The following is a 21,384-nucleotide window of genomic DNA, read 5'->3' as shown; positions in this document are numbered from 1 at the left end:
AGGAGGCTGACACACACGTGCGCCAATGAGGGACACAAGTACACTGTCTTCTGTGACGGGGGCAGGGCGGTGAGCCTGGGAGAGCCCAGAAGAAGCCTGGAGGGCTTCCTGGAAGAGGTGGTGCCAAAGGTGTGCGATGTTCCATATGATCTCCGCAGTCCTTGGGTGTAAGCATCCCAGAGAAAGACACCTCCATGGGGACTGTTGAGTCTATGGCTACTGGCTAGGTGGCATTTGGTGACAAAGGAACAAATGGTCCGAGCTTCCTCTGCCTAGTCCTGGATTGTTGGGGGTCTGGTTTCTTCAGGGCGACAGAGACACAGCCATGGCTGACTGTTCTGGGGCCCTGGCTCCTGCCTTGCTCCTCTCTCCAGAACACGGGACACTGCGGTTGACCCCTAAACAGCTCTGTTCCTCCACCCCCCTGTCTCCGTACCCTTTGCACTATGATGGGGCAGCTCTTCCCACCAGGGGTGGGGTCTAGATCCCCCCGCTTTGAATCTGCGCTGGCTCCGTGACTTGCTCTGGCCGACAGAATGTGGTGGAAATGATGCCGTGCCATTTTCAGGCGTAGGCCACAAAGACCCTCGTGGCCTTGCGTGCCCACCCTCTCGGGACCCTGGCACCACCATGTGCAGAAGCCCAGACGGCCTCCTGGAAGAATGGGACACGTGTAGCCTACTCACCACCGCCCCTAGTCGCCCCGGCCAACAGCCAGCCGGCAATCAGCCGACCCCTGCCATTGACCACACATGCTTGAGGGAGCCCGGAAGACCTGCCCGAGCAGCTAGCTGCCCAGCTAAGTCAACAGTTGGTGCAAGCCGCTACATTTCGGGGTGGTTATTCCGCAGCAGAACCTAACTGATCCCGGCATCCCAGCATTCTGGGCAGGATGCACAGGCTGCAGGATCTATAGGCAGAGGCCTGGCTGCAGACAGATGGACTGGTGGCCTCGGGACCGTCACCTGGCCCTCATGTTTGCTGTCACCTGGGTTCCGCTCTACAGCTAGGATCTACAGTCAGCACAGTTACGACCAAGGTCTAGTTGGCCCGGGAGCGGCTGCGCCTAAGCCATCTGGCCTCCTCTGCGGTTTCCTGGACCTACCCAGGGCCTTCCAGCCGCTTTCCGTGACACTCCAGGTGAAAGCCAAATGCCTCACCATCCCACACGATGCTCCCTACTCCCACCCTGCTCCCAGCTTTGCCCCTCTCACTGCACTCCAGACACACCTGCCTGCAACCCATAAGACCCAACCTGACCTCCGGGCCTTTGCATGTGCAGCTCTCCTGACTAGCATGCTCTTCCCGGATACCCGCACGGCTCCCCCCCATTTCCTTCAGGCTCTGACCCAGTAGGTTTGTTAAACAAACCGGAGATCACAGATCTTTCTTACAAATGGCCTGCGTCACTCCCTGCACACTCCTCCCGCTTTATTTCTTTTCAGAGCAATTAGCATGACTGGGTGCAAAAGTGTCCACATTGTGAGACATCCAGTGGGAGCCAGGAAGGTTAGGAAGGGGGAGTGGGATGCTGAGAAAGACGTCGGCGTTGGGACCTTCATAGCATACAGCCACTGGCTGGGAGCCGATGTGTCCTGAAGCAGCCTGGCACCCCCCACTGCCAGACAAACCAGCAGAGACACCGTTGGCAGTGCTTCAGCCACATGTAGGAGCCGGTATCGCACTCGGCAGCACAAGCCCAGATTTATGGCCATGGCATAACTGCTTACAAGTGTCATGCAGGTGACACATGTTTGTCAAAAACACCTCGTCTTGAGGTGGCCACAGAGAGCAGTTCCTGGAACACAAAGGCCTTTGCAAAGCAAGGCGTCCCTGGGGCTCCTGCCTTCTGAAACCCCTTAATCGAGGGCCCAGCATTTAGGGCCCTTCTCAGAGTTTCTAGAGCCTACAAAAGAGAGAAGTCTCTAACTGGAGGTGGGACTCCCCGGCCGCAAACAGGAGCAACACCGGCTGGCTGGCTCAGCCTCGGAAGCTGGGGAGCGCACCCTCCAGGGCCAAGGAGGCCCAGGGCAGGCCCAGACCCACCATGGATCCAGGGTTCAGGGACAAAGCTCTTCTGCACTCCGTGAGGGGCCCCATGGCAGACCCATCCACGGGTCTTGGACCAGTCACCAGGAGGGAGAGCTAGGGCCTGGTCGGGGTCCAAAGGGACCATGCAGTCTCGTGGTAAAGAGCGTGGAGTTTGGAGCCTCATAAAGGCCCTGAGCCTCAGCTTCCGCATCTATAAGATGAGTGTAAAAATAGTGTCTCCTCACAGGGTGGCGAGGACCCCACGGAATGCTCAGACCGGGCCCCGGCACATCACAAATGCTGTAGAAGTGAGTTGTCATCCACATCTTTAGAGGCCATGACTCTGCATCACTCAGAGCAAGGGTGGAGCCTTCCCGGCAAGGATTCGACTCTGTTCCAGGTTTGAGGGTGCTGGGGTACTGCTCCCAGGGCTCTCCCTCCACTTACCGGGCAAGGAGCCGGTGGGGAGTGAGAGGCAGGAGTTAAACCTCAGCTGCTTCATCATCAAAACGACAGCAGGAGGGATGAGGCAGGGGTGAGAAGCAGAGGTGGCAGGAGGTTTTCAGGCCCCCAGGAACAATGTGCCCAAATGGCTTTCACACCAGCTCAGGAGAGCCCATGGGATGGAAACGGAAAGGCAGGCTGTCATGTCCGATCCCTCCACTGACAGCCCCAGGGTCCTGGGTCCCAACCCACCAGCCCTACTGTGCACAGCCAGACACCAAGAGGAAGGAACACAGAACCCGCCTTCAGAGAATCAGAGACAGACTCCGCGTTGGGGTCACCCAACACAGTCGTTGTGTGGCCATTACAAACTCAACCCTCCTCTGTGCTCCTGTTTCCTCATCCTCACAAAAACATCCATGGATGGGGCACCTGGGTGACTCCGACGGTTAAGCGTCTGACTCTTGCTGTCAGCCCAGGTCACGATCTCATAGTCAGGGGACCGAGCCCCACATCGGGCTCTGCACCGACAGCATGGAGCCTGCTTAGGATTTTCTCTGTCTCTGCCCCTTCCCCAGTCTCTCTCTCTCTCTCCTTCTCAAAAAATGATAAAGAAAGAAACATAGGATAAAAATCCATACATGGCTACACAGGACCTCCTGGGGCACCTGCACGTACCAGGGATCGCAATGGTAGAAAGAGGGAGAGGGGAGAACACGCGGACAGCAGGCATGAATGACTGCAGGTGTGCTACAAATGATCAGAGATTTGAAGAGCTCAGTACTTAGGAGTTTTAAAAAGGCTTCTTGACATGTGACTGGAGAAAGGCGGCCCAGTTAGTAGACGGTGCTGGGACATCGGAAACCATTCCAGACACATTAAAAATCTATATTTGAAAGAGAGAAGTTGAAGAGGGGGATATTGTGGGGGAATATCTTTGCAAACTTGGCGTTGGGAACAATTTCTTTACCAAGGTGTTAAAAGCTCAGTAAGCATAAAAAAAAATCGATAGGTTTGACTGCAGTAAAATGTAAATTTCCTTTCACCAAATGACGGGTGAAAAGACAAATCACTAAAAGCAGAAGGCCTCTGGCATATGTACAACTAGGAAAGGATCAGTATCCAGAATACATAAAGAAGTCCTACAAATCCACAGGAAGAAGAGAGGCAATGAGCAAAAAGACCACAGCAGGCATGTCGTAGAGGAGGAAACGGAGTGCACAGATGAACACGGGAAAAGCTGCCCGATGTCACGAGGATGCAGGGAAGTGCAAGGTAAGGTCCCCGTGAGAGATTTCACATCCATCAGGCTCACAGTGAGGAAGACATGTGACATCTGACAGCACCGAGGGTCTGAGAGGATGGAGATCAGCTGGCACCCGCGGTTGATGAGTGTGAAACCTGGTCTGGCCACACTGAAAACCGCTTTGGCCTTTTCTTGTTAGGTTGACCAGTCCCATGCCTTAGCACCCTGCAAATCCACTCCCAGGAGTCACACAAGGCACACCCAAGAAGAGTTCGTCGCAGCACTGTTAGCAAGAGGAGGGGGAGAGAGGAAATGACCCAGATACTCCCTGACAGAGCAATGCAAAAAGAAATTGTAGCACAGTCACACAATTTCTTTCCACACTGGTGACAGCAAACTCCAGCTACACAGCAGCACAGCTCAAGCTCAGAGAGAGGGAAATGTTGAGTACAAAAATGCAAATTTTTGAGATCTACGTACAGAGAGGAAGTTTTTAGAGCTTGAGAACGAAGAAGCAATCTAATGTTTAGGCTTATTCAGTCGGCCTGTGAGCAAGAGAATGGCAAACAAACAAACACCAAATTGCAGAGAGGGGTGACCTGCAGGCAAGGAGGAGATGGAAGTGACTGGGAATGTTCTAGTTCTGGAGTTGAGCTGCCGGCCCACGGATGTTCATTGTCCCACCATCCTTCAGAATGCACGAAACACACGAAGTATTAAAACAGAACAGAGGCAAAGGGGAAAAACAAGAAGAGAAACATGGTGTGGGTCCAGACACATCCAGTATGATTTCCTTGTCACACACATAGTTGACTGTTTTCACGTGGTGTCACGGGGGGGTCCCAAGAGTTCCGTCGAGAGGCCAGAGCGGGAAGTGAAAGGACAGGCAATTGGACGAGGGCATTCTTCCCTCTGGGCCTCAGTTTCTCCATATGCAAAATGAGGGGGTGTACCAGGAGTGCCAAATGGCTGGCGTGCATAACCCAGGCCTCCCCTTCCTCACCCGCTGCGGACACTACTCATGGATTGCAGCACTGTTTCACATGGAGCACAGACACGCAGCGTTGGGCTCCGCAGCTGGGCCCTGCAGGCTGCCGGGGATGCCAGTCTGAGAGGGCACACTAAGTGATACCTACGTGCTGATCTGGAGAGACCCAGATCGCTCCAGCTGTGGTCTGGAAGGTTCTGAAGCCTCACCAGCAGGCACTAGCTAGTCTGAGACCAGGGGCCCTAGGGAGGAGCCGACTGGCTTTGGAACTGACCCTAGCCGGACCCTGGCAGCGTGCAGCCTCAGCGTCTACACTGCCCACGCCTGTGGCCTCCGGTCCGCCGCGGGAAGGCCCCTGGCCCCCCCAATCATCTGACCAGAGCCCGTGCTCCCATCCGTCGGGTGGGCAGGCTCATGTCTACGCTCTGCGGGTGAGCTCTGCTGGACCTGAAAACGGCAAGACGGGCGGAGGGCCAGGCAGGAGCTCAGCTTCACCCTCTAGCCCAGAGAGCCGTGGAAGCGGCCCTGTTGTGCCAGATTCAACCAGCTCTCCGAGGCAGGAGGATGGCGTTCCTTTCACCACCGCCTAGGCCTGCCTGGGCCTGCAGGGCTTTGCTCCTCTGCTCCCCTCCCTACCTGCCCCCCTGCCCCCGCCTGTCCCCTCTTCCTCCCCTTATGGTCCCAGCTCACAAGACTCCTCCTTGGTTGTGCTATTCCATGTACCTCCCACCCCCCACCCCCCCAGTGAGCGCTGAAGTCCCTTCTCTAGACAACCACCACACAGAGGTCAGCTTTCCTGAGGAGAGTTTGTGTGCTGGGTCTGGTCCAGTTTCTGTGGGTGTCTGTCCCCTCCAGTATGGGGAGCCCAGCAGGGTCCACCTCACACCCGCATGAAGATAATACCATCAAACAGCCACAATTCCTTGGAATCAATGGGCTTCTCCGAGAACTGTCCACCTACTGCCTCAGCCGCACAGCCAGTGAGGTTGGCAGTCGGGGAATGGTACCTCCCTCCCTATTCCAACAGCGAGAAACTCAAGGGCCACAGAGGGGGGTGACTTTTCCAGCATCACTGCCCACCCTCCAACCTTCTGGGAGGCTGAGAAGCTTTTCTGTCATGTCCCATCAGGGCCCTCAAACCCCAGGAAACACCTCACTTTCCCAGAGCAGGGGCCTGCTGAGTGACCACAGCCCCTAATCATGGAGCATCTGCTTTCATCCTGGTCCCTGCGGATTCTTTTAACAACAAGATCACGCGGAGAGACATCATACCCAGGGACGTGATGCTTCGGCGATTCGTCTCTCTTTCATTTTGTTCACCTGACACACGTTTTAAATGACTACTGGGCTGTGTACACAGGAAGCCTTGATTCACTAGAAAGAGCCGTGGCGGGTTTTCTTAGAAGAAGACAAAGTCAGGAATTTAAGGCATCCACACATGTCCATTGAGCAGAGTGGAGACAAAGATGTCTCTCCCGCTGCTGTGTCCGGGAACACAGCTGCCCACACACGCCCACCACACCCTCGGATCAGAGCCTGCCACTGATATCCACGGTGTGAAAGGGCTTGGAACCCACTGTCATCATTATCACCATCCCTCGACCCCAGGAAGCCAACACCATGAGCTTGCAAAGGCACTCCAACAGGAACGCTCACTTGTGTTCCCAGGAATACACACAGACGCCAGATATTTACTTCTGGTTCCAACTTCTCCTGGGTTCATCCTCTTTCAAGTCCTGGAAACTCTGGGCACCACTTCTTGCCCTACAATCCCTCCGTCAGATCCCCCCATCGCCCACTCTCCCAGGAAGCTCCCCCCACCTGGACACCTCCAAATCCTCCTCAAAGCCGTCTCTGACTCCCCCTCTTCCCGGCCTTCTCGCTGGCCTCTTTACACTAATTTCCTGCTAGAACGATCTTATTGGGTTCAAATGCTGCCGCTTGCACACCTGTCTCCCCCGTCACGGGGCAGGTTGTGGGAGCAGGGCGCAGGGCTGATGTACCCCCTTACCTCCAGCCCCTCAGCATGGGTCCGGGCACATGGGTGTGGGGTGGAGTAGGGCCTCAAAGAAGCATGATCTAATTCCCGGGCTCTGTTTTCCTCCCACTTAGAGTGTAGTGAAAGAGCTCTAATGACAAAGAAGGTAAATTCTAGGCATTCTGAACAGAGACCAGGCCATCCTTTCCTGAGTACTTCACAGCGAAGCCAAGACCTCATTGGTGAGTAACTGTCAACTGCCCAACAGTGGGAGTGAAGAACTTTCCCAGGAGAGAGAGAGTCACAGACAAATGTTGTAAGGAGGGAGGGAGCAACTTGTGTAAGGACCGAAAGGCCAGTGGTGCCTCAGCAAAGCAATGGGGCGATGGGCAAGAGTTCATGGATTATGCGTACCGGTTAGGTTAGGATGGGTTACGCTATGTAACACACAATTCTCTAAATCTCTGTGGCCTACAATAAAGTTTCTTTATGTTTCAGACTACATGCACATGAGGCTCTCCTTCGTCTCCTCTCCCCTCTGGACTCAGGTTGACAGAGCAGTCTGTCTCTATCTGGAATATTGCCATTGTCGTGGAAAAAGGAAAAGAAAAGTGGTAAATTACTCACTGGTTCTTAACGCGTGTGCTCACATCTGTTTTCACTGTTCAGCAGCCCCTCTGCCATGCCTGAGGACAACATGGGTCGTGCTGTATAATCCTCCCACCGAGCAGGGCACTTCGATACAGGGCACCGAATGTGGGGGAGTGGTAATCCAGTTCCACACCATGCTTATGAGTTTGACGTCTTTCCTAGGATCAGTGAAATCTGTTGAATAAACTGTTCATTTCTAAAAATCCCTCTGGCTGTAGTGAGAGACACAGATTGGAAGTGGGCAAGGGTGGGATTCGGGAGAAAATTCAGGAGGCTGCCTCAGTTTCCCAGGCAAAAAAAAAAAAGAAAAGTACTTTACACTAGGGTCATGGCAGTGGAAATGGAGAGAAGCCAAGAGATTGAAAAGATGGAAGGGTCTAGTGATGTACAAAGAGGAGCAGAGGTGAGTGAATGTGTGACCCCAGAATGGCGAAAAGATACAGCAGGCTTGGCTTCTCATGTCTTAAACAGTTGCTGGCTCCCATCTTTGGGGAGGACCAGCTACTCTACTCTCTGCTTGTCCTTGGGCTGTCTATGTTCTCCTAAGAAATCTCCCTTCTTGCTTGACAAAAAAGGCTGAGCTCAATAAAGATGGGAAGACACGGATGGGGTGAGCAGCCGAGTGAGCCGACAAATGAGTGACACAGTGACCAGGGGAATTAATTCATGTCTCCAAGTGTTCAAAGAGTGAAGAGAAACTAGACTCAACCGGAAGAAAAAGAAAGTCTTCCCACTGGGCATGCCTCAAAAGGATCCCTCACCTCCCTAGTGACACATCAGGCATCTTTCTTCTTCCACGGGGCTGTGACCAATTTGAGCTATAACAGAGAAAGGGGAGTGGGTGAGAGAAGAAGAAGGGAGGGACAGGGAGGCAGAGGAAGGATGGGCTCCATGGACACATAGCAACCTCTATCGGATCCTCTCCTCTCCTCCATGTGGCCTCCCTCCCTATGCTTCCTTTTAGAGTTCCAGACTTGACTTTCAGTGGTGGGAGGGCTTGGGATTCACAAAACCTCAAAAGGGAATTTCTGTAGCAGCAGCATTAGGCCACCTGACAGGAATTTAGAGCCCTGGGGTCCACACAGGCACAGAAAGCCACGGGGCCTCCTCTGCCCTGGGTGTTCTCATTAGCCAAGAAGTGGAAGGTTCAGACACAGAACTGTATGGCACCTCCTCGGCCCCTCCCTGACCCATGTTCCCAGTGCACCTGGGGCCGATCAGCTCGGGGAAGGGGCCACATCGATTCCTGCCACCCGCCTGAGCCGGAGCTGTCTGCACGCTCAGAAACCATCGGCTTCCCATTAGGCAGATCAATAGCCTCCACTGGTTTCCAATTTGTGTTTCCAGAAATTTACCACCCAGCCACCTTTTTAATTCACCCCCTCCACCACACCTGGGGCACAGATAGATTACCCGCCCTCGGCCACCTCTGCAGACCACAGACCACGACGCTCCGCGAGCCACAGGAGAGCTGCAGGTGTGTTTAAATTTTTTTTTCAACGTTTATTTATTTTTGGGACAGAGAGAGACAGAGCATGAATGGGGGAGGGGCAGAGAGAGAGGGAGACACAGAATCGGAAACAGGTTCCAGGCTCTGAGCCATCAGCCCAGAGCCCGACGCGGGGCTCGAACTCACGGACCGCGAGATTGTGACCTGGCTGAAGTCAGACGCTTAACCGACTGTGACACCCAGGCGCCCCTGCAGGTGTGTTTAAAGCTGACCAGCTGCTTCCCGGTCACCGCAGGAGCTGACCCTGCTGGCTGGATGCCATCCACTCTGTCCCCTGCTCCTCGCTGAACCCCCGTGGAAGGGGCTGGATCCTCCCTCACAGAAAGAAAGCAGGTGGTGAGAGGCCACGACAGTGTCCTGAGGTCCCCCAGCTGGCAAGAGCTAGGACAAGTGCACCTTTGAGGCAGGCAATTGGCAAAGCGCTCTCCAGATGCCGCAGGACAATAGGGTCTGGCTGGCAGGTGAGCAGGAGGGGCCAGCAGCTGTAGGTTCAGGGCAGGAAAAGTGGAGGGAGTGTGATCCCCAGGAGCCTCTGCTTTCCCACGCCTGGGGTCTCCTGGGTATTCCGCACTGCTCACCTGTCTACCCCTCCGGGGCCTAGCACCCCATCAGTGTCTCCATCACTGCTGCATCCCTGGTGCCTGGCACATAGTAGGTGCTCAGTAATGGCCGCTAAATGAGCAGTAAATACTTGCCGCACTTTGCCCTGGGCAGTGTTCTCAGAGCTTCTCTAAATGACCTTATTTCAATTTCACAGCTGTCCTCGAGGCGGGCAAAACTAGTGTATGCATTTGATAGGTGGGAAGACTGAGGCCCCGAGAGGTTCAGTGACTTCCCCAAGGTCACACGGCGAGTCAGCGGTAGAGCTGCGATCTGAACCTGACTCTGGAACTGCACTCCACGCTCCCTTACCTATTCCCAGTGGCCTCGGCTCTGAAGGGCAGGAACTGGGTCCTGTGGCCCTTGGAACCTCCACCATATATACCATCATGTAAACGTGTTTGTTGAGTGAATAAATGAGTGAATTATGCACTCCTTGTCCTTTAAAACACAGTACAGTCAACCAGTCTGCTGGCACAAATCTGGAGTGTTTCTGGTCGGGGATGAAGGGGAGAGAGGAGTGAATCTCCTGGGGGACCCAGAGGTGACAAGCCTCTCAGTAGTTCCAACTCGGGGGCCATTACTAGGGACCCTCTGATCTCCCCCCATCTCCTTGCTCACCAGTCTGTTATATTGGGGTTCTGTGTCATGTATACAGAGGGCACAGAGCCATGATTTGGTTTTATGTGGTGTCTTGAGACTTTCCAGTGAGATAATGGATTACTGTTGACCCAACATCTGGGCAAAAAGAGCCTGCTATGCGTGGTCATCCAAGTCAGCTTCTGGAGGTGGCCAAAGTGAGACATGAAGGGAAGAGGGCCATGATGGACCCTGCACCTGTGGCCAGTGAGAGCAGGTGAGTCCGGAGCCAGGGCAGAAGGGAGGAGGGGGACAGCAGGGGGGAGGGTGGGGTAGGGAGAGCTGGGACATCCACCGGCTGAGGTCTGGTCCCCAGTGGGTGCACAGGAAAGAGAGGGTGATATCCAGAGAGTTTCCACCCAGCTCATTCCTTCCCCACCAGGTGGGCAGTCCCTGGAAGGGGACCCGGGGCTCCCACTGCCCACACGCCATTGTGACCCACCCCCCGGGCTCCCGCTGCCCACACGCCATTGTGACCCACCCCTGGGTCTCCCGCTGCCCACACACCACTATGACAAATAATGACAAATCTACTTCATCTCAACCCCCGCAACATATATGCTGGCAATCATCCTCCACGCTTTTGGCCTGCCCAGATCCATCTAAAGGGTCTCATGGCTGAGGTTTCATTAAACAGCAAGAAATGGCATTTTCCTGGCCACAGCTAGCCCCTCAAGGTCCTGGAACCTTGAGTCCTAGAGTAAGTCTCCAAGGAATTCTGGCTGTCTCCCTAAACCGTCATGACGCCAGTGCTGCACTCCCTGCCCGTGGGACCTGTCCCCGTGCTTTAATAAAATCACCTTTTTGCACCAAAGACTTCTTCACGAATTCTTCCTTGGCCATCGGCTCCAGACCCACGAAACCCCCATCACTCCAACACTTCACCACCTCCACCTTGTGCTTCCTACAACTCCAAATCCAGCAGGTCACTATCCCGCCGACACTCCTCCAGCCTGTGAAGCTGATCTGGTCCCACCCGTCGCCCTGGCCAATCTCCTGTGCCATGTCCCCGGGCTTCCTGGAGCTCAGCATCGTTCCCTGCACTTAAAACGCAGGGACGGGGCTCCTGGGTGGGCCTCAGTGGCTCAAGCGTCCCACTCTTGGTCCCCACCATCTGTTTTGTGAGCTGGAGCCCCGCGTCGGGCTCCGAGCTGATAGCACAGAGTAGACTTGGGATTCTCTCTCTGTCCCTCCCCCACTCGCACTGTCCCTTCTGTTTCAAAACAAACATTTAAGTCCCTTTAAAGTTAAAAAACAAAATAAAATAAAGGCACGGACACGTGGCTCTCTTATGGCTCTCATTTATTTGCATTTTTTTTGGGGTTCTATTTTATTGTGTTTTTTGAATAAATTTTTGAATTTACCAAGAGTTTTGAGAACCCGATTTTTTGGCTCTAGGGACATCCTCCCTGGCTGCCTGTATTCACTGCTGGTGTCGGAGTTTGTGGCTGGTGAGTTGCATCTGGGCCCGCTGATCGTGGTCCCTATGCTGGTCCCTTCGGAGGTCAGACTACTCTGCTCTGAGGACAGGCCTGTGCTGGAACAGGTTGCGATGGAGCTCCAGGAGCGGACTGTGGTTGGTGTGCTGATCTTGGGCTGGATGGTTGTCAACGTGTACCACAGGTTTTCACTCCCCAGGGACATGAAAATCCAAGCACTGTGTTCCCTGTTTTCCATATTTCGTTCCGCTTCCCAGAAGACTTCCCCCTCAAACGGCTCAAACCCGGTGGCCAAGCAGTACCAAACCACCCCCAGGCTCCAAGTGTTTGCGGAAGGGGTGTGCTCCCTTTGCTGCAGGAAGAGTCGCGGGGCAGAATAAGGGGGGCTGTCCCAGAAAGTGTGGAGTTTGTAGCCAGCAAACCGGATGCTCAGTCCAACCCCCGTGTGTTTTACCTTCAGCTTCTTGTCAAAAAGCAGTGTCTCCAGCTTCTGATCCCCGCCGATCATACCTTGTTGGTGGCAGTACTCCACAACCGATAACAGCTGGCAGAATTTGTCTGGAACCTCCTCCGTCACTTGGCCATGGTGCGTAAAATCGTCACACAGCTTGTCTCTGCTTACATATTTTGAAAGGAGGACTAACGATTTCTTCCTGTTGATCACCTCGAGTGACTTGACAATATTTGGGTGACTTGAGGTCTTCATATTCTGGGCTTCACGACAAAGTCCCTGGAGGCCAGCGGGGTCCTCCTGGGTTTTCCTGATGAACTTCACATCAGACTGCTTCCCGGTTAGGATGTACTGGGTCAGCTTCATCGTGGGGACGCTGCCCTCACTGGTGGTCTCGGGGATCAGACGTCCTCCTCACCAGCGGTAATGGCCTTACGCCCCTGAAGGATGGTGACCTACTAACTATACTAACGCTAAATAATTCTAATTACACGGACTATGCTAACCAACAATACCAACCTACAAAATTTGCCAATACTAACAATACTATGCTTATGAACTATACTAACAATATGAACTATACTAACTGTACTAAAACGCTAACACAAAAAAACAAATGAAAAACACACACGCGCACACACACGCGCACACACACACTCACACACACACACACACACACACACAAAGAAAATGAAGGGAGGAAATGAAGAAAAATTGAGAAAAAGAAAAACTAAAAAAGGAGAAAAAAAGGAAAAAGTAAAAACAGAAACAGGCAAAAAAAATTGGGAGAGAAAAGGAGTAGAGAAAAAAGAAAAATGAAAATAAAAAAATAAACAAAATGAAAAAAAGAGAAGTCAAAATCCAACTAGCTAGGGTCAAAGGCCGACAGGTCACCAAAGCTTCCTGGGCTGTAAAGACCAAACACCCAGCCGAGCCAGGGTCTTATATAGACAGGTCTTGCCATGACTTCACAATGGGGCTTTGTGAGGGCACAGCAAGAAATGGGCCAATTATGCAATCATGGCTGGGGATGTCTGAGACCACAGTGGTTTCCTCACTTTTTATTCCCAAAACCCCTTTACTCAATAAAAAAAAAGACCCCCAATGGGCTTTTTGTTTGTTTGTGTGGGCTTTTCAAGATTGATATTTACTTTGTTAGAAATCAAAATCTATAAGATGGTTCAGTGGCCTTTCACTTCAAGTTTAGAAAACTGTAATTTTGGCTTGTATAGACCTCGTAATGTCTACACGTAAAATACCCAGTTCCTGGTCTCAAAATGGTGCTACAACATATAAGGAAATGTTGTGTTGTGTACAACACGATAAGGCTCATTATTAACATCTATAAAGCTCAGAGGAAGATTGCTTTTCATCATATTTTCACTGATAAGGTTGTGAGGAGATTTCTCATCAGAAACCTTGGAGGCTAGAAGGCATGGGTTGATGTGTTTAAAGCACTGAAGGAAAAAAGCTGTCAAGCAAGAATCCTACATTTGGGAAAACTGTCCTTCAAAAATGAGGAAGAAATGAAGACATTCCCAGATCAACCAAAGCTGAAAGCCTTGCCCTGATGACTAGACCGGCCCTGCAGTGAAGGGGGTCCTTCAGGTTGAAATGAAAGGGCACTGAACAAGTAACTCGAAGCCTTCTGAAGAGATAATCTCCGGTAAAGGTAAACAGACAGACAATTATGAACGCTAGTACTGTTATGACTTTGGTCTGTAGCTCTACTTTTTGTTCTCTATGTTAAGAGACTGATATATTTAAAAACCTAATTATTCATCTATGCTTTTGGACACAAGATGCATAAAGATGTGATTTTGTGACATTAACAACTGACAGAAGGTGGGGTCAGGGCTTTAAAGTAGCTGAGTTTTCATGTGTTATTGAGGTTAAGCTGGTATAAATTGACACTACAATGTTGTAACTTTAGGATGTTAAAAGCAATCCCATGGTAACCACACACAACCACACACACACACACACACACACACGCCACAGAACATACACAAAAGGAAATGAGAAGGGAATTAAAATGTTTCACTACAAAAAAAAATCAACTAAATGCAAAAGAAGATAGTCATGCAGAAAATTTGAGACAGAAAGCAATTAAGGCATATAGAAAACAAAGAGCAAACCACAGAAGGAATTCCTTCCTTATCAGTAATGACTTTAAATGTAAGCAGATTAAACAGATTAGTGAAATGGATAAAAACATAGGATCCAACTCTCTGTTACCTACAAGGGACTCAGATCCAAAGACACAAAAAAGTTGAACGTGAAAGGAAGGAAAAAGATAATCCATGCAAATAGTAGCCAAAAGAAAGGGTGGAGTGGCTGTAATAATACCAGACAGAACAGACGTTAAATCGGAAAATGTTACAAGAGACAAAGAAGGACATTTTATATGAATTAAGAGGTTCAGTACAGCAAGAAGAAAAGATGATAAACATTTACACACATAATGAGAGGCCATTATCGACAGAACTGAAGGGAAAAATAGTTGTATAATAATCGTTGGAGCCTTCCATATCCCACTGTCAATAACGGACAGGACAACCAGACAGAAGGTAAGTAAGGACACAGAGGATTTGAAGAACACCATAGCCCAGCCAGATCTAACAGACGGGCACGGGACCCCACCCAACAATAACGGCACGCGGGACCTTCTCTGAGACAGTCTTTGCATTAGGTCACGAGTTAAGTCTCAGTAGATTTTACAAGATAGATATCATACAAAGTATCTTTTCCAACCACAAGAAGATGAAGTCAGAAATGGGTAACAGAAGGAAGAGTGGAAAATTTAAACAGCTGTGAAAACTGAAAACACACTCTCAAAGAACCAATGTGTCGAAGAAGAAATCACAGTGGAATGCGAACATACGTAGAGGTGAAGGGAAATGAAACACGACGCGTCAAAACTCCTGGAAAACAACAAAGCAGTGGCGAGGGGGAAATTTATAGCTGTAAACGCTCACAGTAAACATCAAGACAGATCTTAAATCAACACCATAGACGTGCAACTTAAGAAACTAGAAAAAGCCAAAGGTAGCAAAGGGAAGGACATAATAAAGATTAGAGCGGAGATAAATGAAACAGAGGCTAGAAAAACGAAAGAGATAATCAATGGACCCAAGAGCTGGTCCTTTGAAAACACCAAACTGCTAGCCGGATTGCCGGTGGAGGCAGAGAAGACTCAATGACTGCATTGCCACTGACTCCTTACAGACGTAGAAAGGGTTAGAGTGCTATCAACAAGTGTATTCCAGCTAATTGGAGAATCCAGATACAATGGACCAATTTCTAGACCTAGAAAACCTACCAAGACTAAATCACAAAGAAAGAGAAAATCGGAAGAGATTCGTACATAACTAGGGAGGAGCCTGAGGCTGTAATCGAAGATCACTTGACCAAAAAAAGCCCCGGATCTGACAGCCTCACTGGTGAATTCTACCAAACATTGGAAGAATTGACACCAATCTTCTCAAACTCTTCCAAAAAATTCAGGAGAAAGAACACTTCCCAACTAATTCTATCAGGCCGGCATTGATTTGATGCACCCTAAATATCTCTGGGCCACCTTCCAGACAGTCACCAGAGGAGTTTTCTAAAATATCCAGCCAGATGAGTTATTTTCTCAGCGACAAAAGAGACCTTTCTCTGGTCTGTGGAAAGAGAGGACCAGCAGTGTCTCCAGAATCAGGCTGAACATCTATGGACCTCTTCTGAGAGCCTCCGTCCACAACGGATGGGCCACACCGCAGACTGGACACAGCTGAAGCGGGGCAGGGGGTGGGGTGGGGAGGGGAGAATTCACGGAGGTAACCTGGGCTTCAATTGGTCTGTCAGCTGCTTTGACTGCTTTGGGCATCTTTGAATACAACAAGCCATGCCCTCGTTGGACACTGGGAAAGGACAATCTATCTGCACATCCAGCCCTATGGGCTGGAGTCTCCCAAACGAGGCCATCGTTTGTTTTGGCAACTCTGCTCCACCACAACATTCATCAGACTCCTGAGAAAGACGACCGATGAAGGGATCCATAAATGGTAAGACCATCTCGCACTTAGCTGTGTTTGGTAAAAGGGAGATATTAGGAAACTGGGCCTTTAAGGTTTTGCTTGCACCCTGTTTGTGGAATGGTACGTGTGTCTATGTATGTTGTAAATGTGAGATAGTTTCTCTACCTCCGGGTGGTGGTTGTGAAAATTAATTTGTAAAAGTGCTCTACTTAGCTGGTTTGAAGGCAAGTGCTTGTAAGAACTGGGTGTTCTAGGGGCGCCTGGGTGGCTCGCTCGGTTAAGCGTCTGACTTCAGCCCAGGTCATGATCTTGTGGTCTGTGGGTTCGAGCCCCACGTAGGGCTCTGTGCTGAGGGCTCAGAGCCTGGAGCCTGCTTGAGATTCTGTGTCTCCCTCTCTCTCTAATCCTCCCCCATTCACGCTCTGTCTCTGTCTGTCTCTCTCTCTCTCTCTCAAAAGTAAATAAACATTAAAAAAATTAAAAGAAAAAAGAACTGGGCGTTCTAAAACTCAGAAAGATAGAAACTAACCCCAGGTGTCTTTCAAGTTCAAGTGATCTTGGAAGATATTTGGTTCGAAAGCTAATGTAACGATGTTTGTTTAGTTAAAATGGACATAAGTCTTTAGAATTGCCAACATTAAATGTGATAGTTTCACTCTGCTTGTGTTTACTGTAAGTCAAACCAGCTGTTGGCGTTGTGACTGTCACAAAATGTGATGGAAAAGAGAAAGACGTTAGAGCCCTGTCCAATGGCTTCTGAAGCTTTACGGGCAAGCGAAGGACAGACAGACAGATGTAAATAATTTTAACAAATGTAATTAAGGCTACTTGACCAAATAAGGGAAAAAATTCTGTATTTAGTGAAAGTGAGACTGGTTATTCAAAGAGGGAAAACTTGGGGTACCTGGGTGGCTCAGTCTGTTGAGCATCCCGCTCCTGACCTCTGCGCAAGTCATAATCCCAGAGTTGTGGGATTGAGCCCCGTGTCAGGCTCCAAGTGGAGCCTGCTTGAGATTCTCTCTGTGTGTGTCTCTGTGTGTCTCTCTCTCCCCCCCTCCCCCGCTTGTGCTCTCTCTCTCTCAAACAAAATTTAAAAAAAAACAAAGAGGGGAAAACGTAGGACAAAATCTGAAGGAATGCGAAAGGGAAAATTGCAGAAGGTTTGCGAGAAGGGAATCTTTCGAAAGAAATGCTATGCATGGTCGGGGCCGAGATTCTGGAGTTTCGCATGTAAGAAACAAGTTTATGAGGGCAGCGATCGACCCCCGGGGAAGAGAAGGGGGAGGCAGAGAACGATGTCAGGCAGAAGTTGAGCAGTGACACTTCAACGGAAGCCTTAGCCGACTCTCTGAGCCGTCCCAAAAGTTGGACTGCCCTTCGGAAGCATCCAAACTTAGGTGAAAGGGGCTGGCTCTTCGTAAGCGTCTTTGGATGTGACCACCTGGGCAGCGGGCAATGCCCTTGGCAAGGCCGCTGCCTACAGTCACGGCGATCCCTGATGATGTCTGAGCCTCGAAGGCTGTAGGCAGCATTGCTATGGCTGGGAGACCTGGGTTCCTGCCGGACATTCTGGTCAGCGCATCCCAACACCCGCCACAAGAACTCAGACCCATGCAGTGCCCTGGATGTCCTTGTCCAAATAAGTATGTATCAACGTGGGAGGTGACACGGAGGAAGAAAGAAGGGACTGCATATCTTTTTAAAAATTCATCTTGTTGCAACGAATGAGTTTTAATATCCAAAGTACAGCGGTATAAGACTGGAATTTGGGTTTTCTCGCTGTTCATGTGACAGAGGCTTCTTAGATGATGGGTCTAAATTATCAACAGAGGTTTTTCTTTATCTTTAAGCTGCCTAGAAAAACAAAGTTTCTATGTCTTGTCTCTGTTAGGTCTTTGCTTCCTTAAGAAAGTTGAATCTGCTCAGTGTTAAGAGAGCTAAGGTTTGCTCACAGCTCCATTTACCTTGCTGTCTGCATTTACCTTGAGAATCTCTTCTTGCCATCCCGGCTAAATAAGTATCCTGTTTTGTAATGATCTGTAATCCTATTTAGGCACGTGTTTTGAAACCTTCTGGTATTTCACCAACTTCCAAAAACCCAGCTTGTGAATGGAAGTCTTTTTGACGAATTAGGCTTATTCCCTGGTGTGTCAAATGACATGGGAGGCATCATCAAATAAGCGATGAGGAACCTTCTTAGGCTTTGTTGTATGGGTGATTGCTCTAAGTGTCCTAGAGATTTTATAAGATTCCTAAGGGTTTGATATGTCCTGGTATAGCGTCATCGCTTGTAATACTAACTACTGAAGTAGCGTGTGTCACAGAATCTCCTTGCCAGCTGCACTGCATTGACAAATACAGCTCTCTGATCCCTTCAGGATCATAAAGCTAAGCTTAGTAAGAAGTCCCAGAACTAATGGGGAAACTGCTTTCAAACAGACCCTTGTGTAAACATTGCTGGTCCTCTAATGTTTGCTCTTCTAAATTTAAGTCTGCCTATGACATTTGGCAGACGTTTGGTAAATAATTTCTTCATACACAGATAGGAAACATTTATCCCTTTCTCCCTACCTGGTACCACCAGAATTCAAAACTCTCAGGGAGTATTCTCCTACTTTCACGGCAGTGTATTTATTTGCAGAAGTTCGATACGAATCCGTTCTCCTTGCAACAGGACGCCACTGGAAACATTGGTCATGTTGCCAAGGCTTTGACTGGAATGTCATAGTTGAGGGAGATATGCCTAGACTCAGCTACAATCAGAGAGCTTTAAGGAGCTAATTAAGGTTGACTTTGCCGAGCCAATGAAGCCCCTTGGAAAACTGGCCTCGTACCTTGCTTACAAAGTTTCCAGCAGCCCTACCAGGTGAATAAGGAAGGTCGTCACTTCCTGGCAGGTGCAGGAACCTCAGGGTATTTGGGGGATCTCGAGAAGAGAGGGAGCCACCCACACCTATAGGTATGGCAGGCAAAGGCTGATGGCCAGTATTTGGCTTGGCTTCTTTAGCCTGACAAGGCTGTTAAAAGTTCAATCTGACATTCCTTACGAAAAGTTCCAGCGAAGCAGATTGAAAAAACCCAACACCTATATGACCAATCACCGTTGTGATGGCGCTTGTGTAAACAGGCCCAGCTTCAACTGGACAATTTCACAAACAAACGTGTCCTAATCTGGCTCTCTTTGGTGGAGATGAGGGTGGTTTCAGAGAGAGAGATTGTTCCAGTAACACACCTGTGAAAATGTAAGATCATGGTTCCGATGAGCCGTCTGGGAGGCTTCGTTGGTTGTCTATACACCTGGGCTGGGTCCTGACTTCTTCTGGTTTCCTTGAATATCTGACCCTGACTCTCCAAACTAAGGTTTCCAGTTTTCTCCCACCGTGTTGACTGGAAGCCCTGAGAACGAACACTGCTTTTCCCTGAAGCCCCGCAAACCGAAGCCAGGCCAGCCGAGGTACACGTGAGAGAAAAGTGGCCCGGTGATCTAAGGGCCACTCAGAAAGATCACCAGAGACACACGGAAAGCTGAACAAGCTGATCGCAGCCATCCCGACTGGACAAGCTGCCATCGGAGCATCCAGACGTGGACGTGTTCACGGATGGGGACAGTGTCACGGGTCAAAGACAAGGAAGAGCTGGGAGCAGTGGTGACCCATCAGCTACCGTCCGCTGCGGAAGACGCCACAAAGTGGACCGACTGCCCAAGGGAACCATGCTGGCAGCCCGTCAAAGACTCCAAGACCCTCTGGAAGAGCTCTCGTGCCAAAGATAGACTTAACTACATATCAACCCCAACGTCCCTTGGAGGACCAAAGAGGAGTTAAGTAAGGAGTGGGGGTTTGGACACCGTGCTGGCCTTGACACCGGCTGGAAATAGAAGGAATCCTTACCCTAGAGCATCTGATGAAAGAAATAATTAGCCACATTCCTCGAAGCACCCGTTATGGGAAAGATGCCCCTCTTCAGTGGATCCAGAAGTATACTGCGGGCTCCGGTTTCAGCGAAATGCTACAAAAGGCAACGCTTGTGCTAAAAACAACCCTAAGACTGGGTGCCCACAAGTTCTCAAGGGTATACAACTGAGACGCCCCAAACCTGGGGAAGACCGGCACGCAGCCTTTCCCAGAATGCAAAGAACAATGGGAAATTCTCGGGGTTTGCTTGTATCTGCAGACACCTTTATCAACGGGGTTGAGGTTCCTCCCTGGTGTTCAGAGAAGGCCTCGGGAGTTGTCAAAATGCTTTGAAGCGAGATCATTTCTAGGTTTGGACTGCCGCTAATAATTCAGAGGGACAGTGGAGTGACAACCACAGAGTCCAAGGCCTTGGGCATTCAGTGGAAATCACACGCTTCCTGGAGACACCGAGAGAGTGGAAAAAGGGGGAAAAAATGAACTTTGGCAAAGCTCTGCCAAGAAACCCACTTCACTTGGGAACAACCCGTGCCATCTGCCCTGCTTTGGGAAAGAGTGGTCCCTAGAAGAGGGCTTGGTTTAAGCCCCTGTGGAATGTCATATGCAAGACTTTCTATGTTCTTTTCGTGACCTAGGAGGTGCTGGCGGGGCTCCCACCAGCGATTTGGATACTATCAGGTACATCCAGGGCCTGAGTTTGCTTCCGGCAGGCTGATGTACCTCACAGATGTGTCTTCACGCTGCCTGAATCCCTTGGTGACATCCAAAGGTGTCACTCAAGATGTCACTAAAGACCTGAAGAGCGGGAGCCCAGAGGACCAGCTCCAGCCTCACTGTCCAGGTCAGACCCTGCGAGGTGCCGTTGACCCCCCACTCCCCCGAGACTACAGGGAATTGAGCCGTGGATTCACACTTGAATGACAAGAATCCACAGGTTCCCTACACCTGTCAGCAGGGAGGAGGTCGAAAGGGACCCGGCTCAGACCAGTGAGCCTCTGCTGGACCTGAACCTCCGACGTGGGGGAACTGGTACAAGGGAATCAAGCCATGAGGACAACATGCTGCCTGTTGTTCTCTAGTACCCCTAAAGCCCTAGACACAACATGGTACAGGAACTATTGACCAAAGTACAAAAATCCCGGTAATGCAGGCCATTCCTTTCCACCCCAAAGTTTCCCCTTGTCTAACCCCAGTCTCCACCCCACCTCAGCAGGAAGTAACGGCCGCGGCCGGGTGGTGGTCCCAATACCCACAAGAATGCGGACGGATCAAAAGACCCTGGGGACTGAAAAGGGTAACCAAAGGGCTAGCAGCCGCAACTCTGTACCCTGACCTTTTTCCTTCGCCACTAAGTACCCCTGACTCTCCTCCTCTAGGGAGGTGGATGTGAGGCTCGCCCTCCTGCCTCTGGAATAAACTCTTGCTTTGCTTTATACCCCGTGTCTCAGTGATGGTCTTTATGCGCATCAGG

General features: G+C 50.5%; 2 protein-coding genes and 2 long non-coding RNA genes across 11 annotated transcripts in view; 2 read left to right on the top strand and 2 right to left on the bottom strand.

The window, feature by feature from the left end:
• The window catches only part of IQSEC1 (IQ motif and Sec7 domain ArfGEF 1), a 689,800-nt gene that overhangs the window by 400,985 nt on the left and 267,431 nt on the right, over nt 1-21,384 (bottom strand). The gene's annotated exons all lie outside the window — the stretch shown is intronic.
• On the top strand, nt 8,969-9,878 carry LOC123384148. Its single transcript, XR_006594835.1, has 2 exons — nt 8,969-9,309; nt 9,606-9,878. It is a non-coding gene; the product is annotated as an uncharacterized LOC123384148 (long non-coding RNA).
• On the bottom strand, nt 11,373-12,697 carry LOC123384136 (MAP/microtubule affinity-regulating kinase 3-like). Its single transcript, XM_045053210.1, has 2 exons — nt 11,981-12,697; nt 11,373-11,878 (listed from the first exon to the last, which is right to left on the bottom strand). Exons 1-2 carry the CDS (start codon nt 12,341-12,343, stop codon nt 11,390-11,392), a joined length of 852 nt encoding a protein of 283 aa, XP_044909145.1. The 5' UTR covers nt 12,344-12,697; the 3' UTR covers nt 11,373-11,389.
• Nucleotides 12,716-21,346, top strand: LOC111559452. Its single transcript, XR_006594831.1, has 2 exons — nt 12,716-16,026; nt 19,360-21,346. It is a non-coding gene; the product is annotated as an uncharacterized LOC111559452 (long non-coding RNA).

Source organism: Felis catus, chromosome A2, assembly GCF_018350175.1.
Source record: "Felis catus isolate Fca126 chromosome A2, F.catus_Fca126_mat1.0, whole genome shotgun sequence".
Lineage (NCBI taxonomy): Eukaryota > Metazoa > Chordata > Mammalia > Carnivora > Felidae > Felis > Felis catus.
Note: the sequence above shows the minus strand (reverse complement) of the source record. Positions and strands in the feature narration are given on the sequence as shown.

What these genes read in the sequence shown, in the direction of transcription:
- LOC123384136 (XM_045053210.1), bottom strand. Translation starts at nt 12,343, where the DNA reads ATGAAGCTGACCCAGTACATCCTAACCGGGAAGCAGTCTGATGTGAAG. An exon ending in TTTTTGACAAGAAGCTGAAG is followed by an intron (nt 11,879 to 11,980) that starts GTAAAACACACG and finishes CTCTTCCTGCAG; the next exon opens with CAAAGGGAGCACACCCCTTC.